At 46.9% G+C, this 10,653-nt stretch overlaps 2 protein-coding genes across 2 annotated transcripts; one reads left to right on the top strand and one right to left on the bottom strand.

The window, feature by feature from the left end:
• The first annotated feature begins 5,816 nt into the window (after window positions 1-5,816).
• LOC137364993 (histone H2B 1/2-like) lies at window positions 5,817-6,191 on the top strand. The gene has a single exon (XM_068027866.1). The coding sequence runs from the start codon at window positions 5,817-5,819 to the stop codon at window positions 6,189-6,191; it is 375 nt and encodes a 124-aa protein (XP_067883967.1).
• A 94-nt stretch (window positions 6,192-6,285) lies between these two features.
• On the bottom strand, window positions 6,286-10,648 carry LOC137364966 (histone H3-like). The gene is made up of 2 exons (XM_068027837.1): window positions 10,181-10,648; window positions 6,286-6,408 (listed from the first exon to the last, which is right to left on the bottom strand). Exons 1-2 carry the CDS (start codon window positions 10,610-10,612, stop codon window positions 6,286-6,288), a joined length of 555 nt encoding a protein of 184 aa, XP_067883938.1. The 5' UTR covers window positions 10,613-10,648.
• Between the last annotated feature and the right edge of the window lie 5 nt (window positions 10,649-10,653).

Raw genomic sequence — 10,653 nt, 5'->3', positions numbered from 1 at the left:
TTAGAGCAAGCACGTAGAGAGTCCTGCAAGAGAAAGTGGTACTGGACCTAATCTCGGGGAATGAAGCCGCACAAGTGGTAGAAGTGTCAGTGGGGGAGCATTTCATGGATAGTGACCATAACTCTAAGATTTAAGGCAGTTATGGAAAAGGACAAAAATGAACTGGAAATAAAGGTACTGTTTTGGGGGAAGATCAATTTCAATATGATAAAACAGGATCTGGCCAAAGTGGACTGGGAGCAGCTACTTCTAGGAAAGTCTACATCAGACCAGCGGGAGTCATTGAAAAGGAGATAGTGAGAGTTCAGGGCCCACATGTTCCCGGAAAGATGAAGGGGAGGACCAACAAGTTTAGGGAACCCTGAATGTCAAGGGATATCAAGGATTGAATAAGGAAAAAAAAAGGCTTATGGCAGATTCAGAGGGCTGAAAACAGCAAAGGCCCTCGAGGAGTATAGAAAGTGCAGGTGGGGGTGGGTACATTAAAAAAAAAAATAATTAAGAGAGCGAAGAGGGGGCATGAAAAAACACTGGTGGGCAAGATAAAGGAAAATCCCAAGGCATTTTATAAGTATATTAAGGGCAAGAGGATAACCAGGGAAAGAGTAGGGCCCATTAGGGACCAACGTGGCAATCTGTATGTGGAGCCGGAGGATGTAAGCGAGGTTTTGGTTGGTTACTTTTCTTCTGTGTTCACTATGGAGAAGGACGATGTTGGTGTAGAGATCAGGGAGGGGGATTGTGATATACGTGAACAAATTAGCATTGAACGGGAGGAGGTGTTAGCGGTTTTAGCGGGCTCAAAAGTGGATAAATCATCAGGCCCAAATGAGATGTATTCCAGGCTGCTATGTGTGGCAAGGGAGGAGATTGCAGGGTCTCTGACACAAATTTTCAAATCCTCTCTGGCCACAGGAGAGGTGCCAGAGGACTGGAGGACGGTGAATGTGGTACCATTATTCAAGAAGGGGAGCAGGGATAAACCAGGTAATTACAGGCCAGTGAGTCTAACATCAGTGGTAAGAAAACTATTGGGAAAAAATTCTGAGGGACAGGATTAATCTCCACTTGGAGAGGCAGGGATCAATCAGGGATAGTCAGTATGGCTTTGTCAGGGGGAGATCGTGTCTAACAAATTTGATTGAATTTTGTGAGGTGGTGATTAGGCATGTAGATGAGGTTAAAACAGTTGATGTCGTCGACATGGACTTCAGTAAGGCTTTTGATAAGGTCCCACATGGGAGATTGGTCAAGAAGGTAAGAGTCCATGGGATCCAGAGCAATTTGGCAAATTGGATCCAAAATTGGCTTATTGGCAGGAGGCAGAGGGTGATGGTCGAGGGTTGTTTTTGCGATTGAAAGCCTGTGACCAGTGGTGTACGCAGGGATTGGTGCAGGGACCCTTGCTGTTTGCAGTGTACATTAATGATTTAGATGTGAATATAGGTGATATGATTAGTAAGTTCGCAGATGACATGAAAATTGGTGGGTGTCGTAAATAGTGAGGAGGAAAGCCTTGGATTATGGACGATATAGATGGGTTGGTAAGGTGGGCAGAGCAGTGGCAGATAAAATTTAATTCTGAGAAGTGTGAGGTGATGCATTTTGGGAGGACTAACAAGGCAAGAGAATATACAATAGATGAAAGGACCACAGGAAGTACAGAGGGACATTGGTATACTTGTCCATTGAACACCGAAGGCAGCAGCACAGGTGGAAAAGGTGGTTAGGAAGACATATGGGATAGTTGCCTTTATTAGCCGAGGCATAGAATATAAGAGCAGGGAGGTTATGATTGAGTTGTATAAAATGCTCGTTCGGCCACAGCTGGAGTACTGTGTACAGTTCTGGTCGCCACACTATGGGAAGGATGTGATTGCACTGGAGAGGTTGCAGAGGAGATTCACCAGGATGTTGCCTGAGCTGGAACATTTCAGCTGTGAAGAGAGACTGGATAGGCCATGGTTGTTTTCCTTAGAACAGAGAAGGCCGAGGGGGGACCTGATTGAGGTATAAAAAATTATGAGTGGCATGGATACGGTAGATAGGAAGAAACTTTTTTTCCCTTAGCAGAGGTGTCAATAACCAGGGGGCATGGATTTAAGGTAAGGGGCAAGAGGTTGAGCGGGGAATTGAGGAAAAACCTTTTCTCCCAGAGAGGGGTTGGAATCTGGAACACACTGCTTGAAGGGGCGGTAGAGGCAGGAACCCTCACAACATTTAAGAATAATTTAGATAAGCACTTGAAATGCCATAGCATACAAGTCTACAGGCCAAGTGCTAGAAAATAGGATTAGAAAAGATAGGTGCTTGATGGCTGACATGGACACGATGGGCTGAAAGGCCTGTTTCTATGCTGTATAACTCTGACTCTATGACTAACCTCAGCTACAATTTAAATACATATAGAACTGGCACGTGGTTCCAGTTTCAAAGTTACAGAATTAACCTCAATAATGTACTCTGAGATTCAGGTTAAATACCAGCTAAATATTTACACGTTATGAGTTTAGAAGTTGCAGTATTAATTCCCATAATGTATTTATTTTTATTTAGAGATTCAGCATTGAAACAGGCCTATCGGCCCACCGGGTCTGTGCCGACCAACAACCACCCATTTATATTAATCCTACATTAATCCCATACTCCCTACCACATCCCCACCATTCTCCAACCACCGACCTACACTTAGGGAAATTTACAATGGCCAATTTACTGATCAACCTGCAAGTCTTTGGCTGTGGGAGGAAACCGGAGCACGCGGCGGAAACCCACGCGGTCACAGGGTGGACTTGCAAACTCCACACAGGCAGTACCCAGAACTGAACCCGGGTCACTGGAGCTGTGAGGCTGCGGTGCTAACCACTGCATCACCCACATTTGGACACTAGTCCATATCTCAACTGCATAATCAGATTGAGAGATTATGAAAAACAGTATAACCTAAGATACAAACTCAGATTCCAGTTTAAAACTTATCTGGATTGTGGAACTAAAAGATACAATATAAATTTGATTTGTCTAGTGAGCTATAAGTTTTCTACCAGTCCAAAAACCACATATAGTGTCAGATGGAAGATACTGTACAGTTCCAGATGTATAGGGTCATTTTACATGCAAGTCCAAAATTCTCACTGTCCGACTGAATGACACTGATCAAATTGCTTCGTACAGTCTGAGTTACACTTGCACACCAATCCGGTATTAGATTGTAGGATACATTATCTTTCACTATTGTGTTCACAGTGACAGATATTTAATACTAGGCAAAACCTCAAACGTATTGTCTGCTTAAAACCGACCACATCAGTGGCCTGTTGCTGTGCTGACATTTTATGTAGAATGAATCCAGACTTGCAAACAGTCCCAGGGACAGAAGATTATATAATGAATCCCATACTCATACAGAGTACCAGACACTGCCAGATGGAGAGTGATGCTGAAACACATGCCCTTGTGCCAGGTGCTGAAAGGCATCGGTTGATGACTGCACTCACTCACAATTCCTCAGCCTGAGTCATCTAAAGCAATCTAACACACAAATAGTAGCACTGAGAGATTGAGAAAGAGTCCAAAACTCACATGGAGCACTCGATGCTGACAGATACAAACTGAAGACTATACACACATGGATCTAGGATGAGCTAACTCACAGGAAACAGAGAGTGGGGATAAATTGGGCATTTTCATTTTCGCAATCTAACTAATGGAGTGCCACAGTGATCAGTGCTGGTGCCTCAACTATGTATGGTCTATATTAATAACTTACATGAAGCGATCAAGTGTATTGTTGCCAAATTTATGGATGTGACAAAGATCGATAGGAAAGAAAGTTATGAAGAGGATAAAGTGTCTGCAAAGAGATATAGATAGGTTAAGTCAATGGGCAAAAGTTTGGCAGCTGGAGTATAATGTGGGAAAATGTGAGGTTGTCTAATTTGGCAGGAAGAATAGAAAAAAAGAATATTACTTACATAGAGAGAGACTGCAGAATGCTGCTGTACCAAGGGATCTGGGTGCCAGGTACATGAATTACAAAAAGTTAGCATGAAGGTATAGCAAGTAATTAGGAAGGAAAATGGAATGTTGGCATTTTTAGCAAGGGGAATGGAGTATAAAAGTAGGGAAGTTTTACTATAACTGTCTAGGGCATTAGTGACAACCCAACTAAAGGACTCCATACAGTTTTGGTCTCCTTACTTAAGGAGGGATATACTTGCATTGGAATCAACTCAAATAAGGTTCACTAGGCTGATTTCTGTGATGAAGGATTGCCTTATGAGACAATGTTGAGCAGGTTGGGCCTATACCCACTGTAGTTAGAAGATTGAGAGGTGATCTTATTGAAACCTATAAGATTCTCAGTGGGCTGGACAGGTAGATGCTGAGAGGATGTTTCTCCTTGTGGGGGAATGGAGGGGCGAGAGTTTCAAGCTAAGTGGTCTTCCATTCAAGAAGGAGATGAAGAGGAATTTCTTCTCTCAGAGGGTTGTTCATCTTTGGAATTCTGTTCCCCAGAGGACTGTGGAGGCTGAGTTATTGAATCAAGGCTCTGTTCGACAAATTTTTGATCTACATGGGAATCAATGGTTGGGAATCAATGGTTATGGGCGCAGGCAGGAAGGTGAAATTAAGGTCACAATCAGAAGAGCCATGATCTTATCGAATGGCAGAGCAGGCTTGATGGGTCAAATCGTCTATTTCTGCTCCTATTTCTTATCTTATTATATTCTTACACACACGTGTACACACACACACACAACCAGTGTGTGGCAGATCCAGAATTCATCTCACTTTCATACACAATACCAGTGACTGAAAGGTACAGAATCAATCCCACAGATGCATACAGTACCACCGACAAGTACAGGATGAATCCCATGCTCACACACACCACTAGGTATTAAAAGATACATGTGATTCCCACTCGCACATGACAATATGAGACGGAGTTACAGAATGATTTCCACATTCACATAGAGCACCACTGACTGCTGATCAATTCATCCCACAATCTCACACACTACCAGAGGATGAGAGATACAAAATTAATCCCACACTCCGATGTAGTAGCAAAGACTGACACATACAAAATCAATCACAAACACTCCTACAGTACCACTGGCAGATTCAGCAACTGCCAAAATTACCAGAGACTGACAAATAAATCGTGAACTCCTACATATTGTGAGATGCTGACACAGATAGCTTGAATTCCACACATACAGAACCACTGACAGATTCAGAGTCAGTCCCAAATTCACGTACCATCCCAGAGACTGACAGATACTGAATGGATGTCATACTCAAACACAGTACCAGAGTCTGACAGATAGATAAGGAATCCATACAGCACCAGAGACCGAGAGCTACCGAATTACATAACATGTGCAAACACAGTACCACAGACTAAAAGCAGTGGAATTAATTGCACATTCACATGCAATAGCAGAGAGACAACGACAGAGAATCATCAATAAGTGTCCTCCCACCAACAGCCAGGACATTTCCAGGGAGCTGTACACAGGGAGCGGCTCTTTCAATATCAACTGGGGCCGGAGGATCTTCGTGAAATATCCTTCCTGATTGCAGGAAGGGTGTTTGTGATTGGTTGCAAATGTTTATTCTGATTGGATGAGGAAAAACACCAATTAGAGAATTACAGTTAAAAAACCTTTATGACATCACTCCCAATCACCCAATCACAATCTTTACTTTCCCCCCATCCCTCATTAGCATAGAGCTGTGGGATTGTCTATTTAATCCGCACTCGGAAGGGGTTTGGTTTATTTCTGTGTCTGAAATTGAATCTGAAGATGCCTGAAAAGAAGAAAGCAGCTCCGAAGAAGGGCGCCAAGAAAGCCTTAAATAAACCGTCAGCAAAGGGCGGCAAGAAGCGGAGAAAGTCGAGGAAGGAGAGTTACTCCATCTACATCTACAAAGTGATGGAGCAGGTTCACCCCGACACCGGCATCACCTCCAAGGCCATGAGCATCATGAACTCGTTTGTGAACGATACTTTCGAGCGCATCGCGGGTGAGGCTTCCCGCCTGGCCCATCACAACAAGCGCAGCACCATCAGCTCCCGGGAGATCCAGACCGCCGTGCGCCTGCTGCTGCCCGGGGAGCTGGCCAAGCACGCCGTGTCGGAAGGGACAAAAGCGGTGACCAAGTACACCAGCTCCAAGTAAAACTGCACAATGGACTGAAAAACAGATCAAACACAACGGCTCTTTTAAGAGCCACCCACAATCTCTCTGAAAAAGCTGCATCCGAACATCTCTATTAAATTATTTTAAAACAATGTATAACATAATAACGTTCCCACTGCTGTACCTGTGTCTTCTGTCCCATAAACTGTACACGGACACATAATCTGCTCATCCGCCTTCGCTTTTTTGCTAAAAGCTGTTATTATTGCACAGCTCCTCAATGACTGCATTAACAGCTGTTTTTAGCTGTAAAGGTCAGACCTTAGTCCCTTCACTCTATTCCTGAAATGTGAACTGATTCATCGTTTTATTCACAGCAACTCGCCGGAACAGGAACAGAGCAGATTGAGCAGATCCGGCTTCCTCTTTTCAGAGGACACTGGGCTCTGATTGAAGACTAAACTGAGTGTTTTCCTTCAGGGAAATGCTATGAACAGGGATTTATTCCCAACTGGAACAGTTTGTAAACGATTGTAGAATGAACCACAATTTACACAACATTTTTAAACCGCGCTTGTGATTGGTGACGGAAAGAATTGAATAAAACAAAAAAAAGAGAAGGGATTTGAAATCTTTGACTAAGGATGACATTTATATTAATCCGCTCTTTACCGAGAATGAAATTGGCGGGCTTTGTGAAATTGACAAATTCTCTGCTTCTGGTAGTGTGGTGGGTAAATCCCGCCCTCTTCCGTTTGTCAGTGTCCTGATTGGTGAAGAATATAGGCAAATGAGGTGAATTAAGTACCGACCAATGAGATGAGTTCTCAGTCTATAAGTACAGTAAATGCTGCGGAAAATAACCATTCTTCGTCAAGGTATTTGTGAGATTGTTGATATCGCAAACCTACATGATGGACGTGCTTTCCAAAATGGGGTTTGGGGAGGGAATCTGCAATTGGATCCAACTGCTCCACACAAACATCAGTAGCGCAGTGTCAATCAACGGGTGGGAATCTGAAAGTTTCCCGATCAAATCTGGAGTCAGACAGGGCTGTCCTCTGTCCCCGGTCTTGTTTGTTTGCTGTATTGAACCCTTTGCTGAGTCTATTAGGAAGGATGCGAGCATAAGAGGGGTGACAATCCCAGGCAGCGGAGGCACTCAGGTCAAAACCTCCCTGTACATGGATGACGTCGCCGTCTTCTGCTCGGATCAGCTGTCCATGTGCAGACTGATGAGCATCTGCGACCAGTTCGAACTGGCCTCGGGAGCCAAAGTTAACCACGGCAAGAGCGAGGCCATGTTCCTTGGGAACTGGGCTGACCGATCCTTTGTCCCCTTCACCGTCAGGTCAGATTACCTGAAGGTGCTGGGGATATGGTTCGGAAGGGCCGGGGCGTGCACCAAAGCATGGGAGGAGCGAGTAGCCAAGGTACGACAAAAGTTGGGCATGTGGGGGCAGCGATCTCTCTCCATTGTGGGTAAGAACCTGGTCATCAGGTGCGAGGCGCTCACGTTGTTGCTCTACATGGCGCAGGTCTGGCCCATACCCCACTCCTGCGCCGTGGCAGTCACCCGAGCCATTTTCCGCTTCGTCTGGGGATCTAAAATGGACCGGGTCCAGAGGGACACGATGTTCAAATCTCTGGACATGGGCGGGAAAAATGTACCCAACGTGGCCCTCATCCTGATGACCACCTTCGTGTGCGGCTGCATCAAGCTATGTGTAGATCCCCAGTACGCAAACTCCAAGTGTCACTACGTGCTGAGGTTCTATCTGTCCCCGGTGTTGCGAAGGATGGGCCTGGTCACATTGCCGCGGAACGCACCATGCAGTTGGGCGGCGCCGTACCACCTATCCTTCGTGGAGCAGTTTCTGTGGAAAAACACCTTTGACCACCGGTCCATCAGGCAGTGGTCTGCACGGAATGTCCTCAAGGCCCTACGGGAAAAGGAAACGGTGGATCCTGTCGGATGGTTCCCCGAGCAGACCGTCAAAGTCATTTGGCGGAATGCCTCATCACCAGAACTTTCAAACAAGCACCAAGACGTAGCTTGGCTGGTGGTGAGAAGGGCCCTCCCCGTCAGATCCTTCATGCACACCCGAAGTCTCGCCCCCTCCGCACAGTGCCCCCGCGTTGGCTGTGGTGGGGAAGAGACGGTCGCCCACCTCCTCCTGGAATGTGCCTTTGCAAAGCAGGTGTGGAAAGAGATGCAGTGGTTTTTGTCAAGGTTCATCCCAAGCAGCTCTGTAACACAGGAGTCTGTGCTCTACGGGCTGTTCCCAGGGACGCACACTGAGACAAACATCAACTGTTGCTGGAGGACTATCAATTCGGTGAAAGACGCCCTTTGGTCTGCCCGAAACTTGCTGGTCTTCCAGCGCAAAGAGTTGTCCACCACCGAATGTTGCAGACTGGCACATTCCAAGGTCCAGGACTACGTGCTGAGGGACGACCTAAAGCTTGGGGCAGCCGCAGCAAAGGCTCAATGGGGAAAGACCACAGTGTAAGGTTCCCCCACCAAGCTGGACTGAGGGGCTGGAACCATGGGAAGCCCCTCGAACTGTATCGTTAATATTCTCAATTGCTGTAAATGTAAAACTGTAATTGACATGACAATTGTGAAACGGAAGGGTTGGGAAGAAACTCATGACATTATTGAAAGAAACTGATCTCTTTTGCAATGTTTGTATTTTTTCGTGCTCTTTGGAAACTGTTTGGCAATGTAATTTTTACACATTTTTATGAATAAAGTATATTATGGAAATAAAAAAAAAAGGAAGAGGAAAGACCAGCGGGAAAGCTCGGGCCAAGGCCAAGCCTCGCTCCTCCCGGGCTGGACTGCAGTTCCCAGTGGGCCGTGTTCACAGACTCCTGAGAAAGGGTAACTATGCTGAGCGTGTGGGTGCCGGAGCCCCGGTCTTTCTGGCTGCTGTGCTCGAGTATCTGACCGCTGAAATCCTCGAGCTGGCCGGGAACGCGGCCCGGGACAACAAGAAGAGCCGCATCATCCCCAGACACCTGCAGCTGGCCGTCTGCAACGACGAGGAGCTCAACAAGCTGCTGGGAGGAGTGACCATCGCTCAGGGTGGGGTGCTGCCTAATATCCAGGCCGTGCTGCTGCCCAAGAAAACCAGTGCTCAGAGCTCCCAGAAAAAGTAAAGCGGCCAAAATATCATCTAATAAACCAAAGGCTCTTTTCAGAGCCACCCACAGTCTCTGTGAAAGGGCTGGTTACTGTCAGGAGGGAATCAGAGATGGAGTTATTGTAACAGTGGATTGACCTGTTTCGCATGCAGACAGTTTGAATTCTGTTTTTTCTCTCTCTCCGGCTTCTCAATGAGAATTTGCTCCCGGAGCAGAGTAAATGCAGGAAGAGGCCATTCTCGGGCTGTATGTTTCTCTCCTAACCTGATCTGTTCAGACCGCACTGTTCCCAGAGGACGGAATCTGAGAGCTGCTCACACACGGGAGCTGAGTCCATTGCAGCGCTTTAATATGTGCCTTCCCCCCCGGCCCTCCCTATTCTCCGGACACAAAGCTGTCTACTCCCCCGGCGGCGGGAGAGTCGGGGATTCTCTCCCCGCAGTGTCAGGGTTTGCAACCCCGGGGAACTGGCGGTTCGAGTCAGTGTGACCGAGCTGCCTTACATGTCCTGTGTACCGATCTCCAAGGGATTCAACTATTAGCGAACTCATTGGGTAATGTTTGTAAATAACCCTCATGTGAACGGAGCTGGCTCCATTAATGCCTTCCAAATAAAACTGGGATCCATTTCTTTTCCCCAAATGTCAGCTAACGGATCCCAGGAGCAGGGTTGAGATTGTGCTGAACAGCAATGAGTCTCCGGTAATGCTGCTTTCTAAATTCCAGATCAGCTCTCAGTCCGACAGGCCTTTCGGGAAAGTGATGTGACAAAACAGAAACCATGTGACCGCCCCTCCAATCTAATGTGTTTGATGATGAACAGAGATGGAAGCTCTTTCCTTTGCTGATTTGGTGGCTCTGAAAAGAGCCCTTGTTACACTTGTTACTGAAGCCGGGTTTTCGGCGCGTTCCCCGCGGATGCGGCGGGCCAGCTGGATATCTTTGGGCATGATGGTGACTCGCTTGGCGTGGATGGCGCACAGGTTGGTGTCCTCAAAGAGCCCCACCAGGTAAGCCTCGCTGGCCTCCTGCAGGGCCATGACGGCCGAGCTCTGGAAGCGCAGGTCTGTCTTGAAGTCCTGAGCGATCTCTCTGACCAGGCGCTGGAAGGGCAGTTTGCGGATGAGGAGCTCAGTGGATTTCTGGTAGCGGCGGATCTCCCTCAGAGCCACACTGCCGGGTCTGTAGCGATGAGGCTTCTTTACTCCACCCGTGGCTGGAGCGCTCTTCCGGGCCGCTTTGGTAGCCAGCTGTTTGCGAGGAGCTTTCCCTCCGGTCGATTTACGCGCTGTCTGCTTTGTCCGGGCCATTTTCTCAACGGATTCTGCACAATCTGAGACACACAGACTGT

This window comes from Heterodontus francisci, unplaced genomic scaffold (genome assembly GCF_036365525.1).
Source record: "Heterodontus francisci isolate sHetFra1 unplaced genomic scaffold, sHetFra1.hap1 HAP1_SCAFFOLD_43, whole genome shotgun sequence".
Classification (NCBI taxonomy): domain Eukaryota; kingdom Metazoa; phylum Chordata; class Chondrichthyes; order Heterodontiformes; family Heterodontidae; genus Heterodontus; species Heterodontus francisci.
This window is presented reverse-complemented; position numbering and strand designations above follow the sequence as displayed.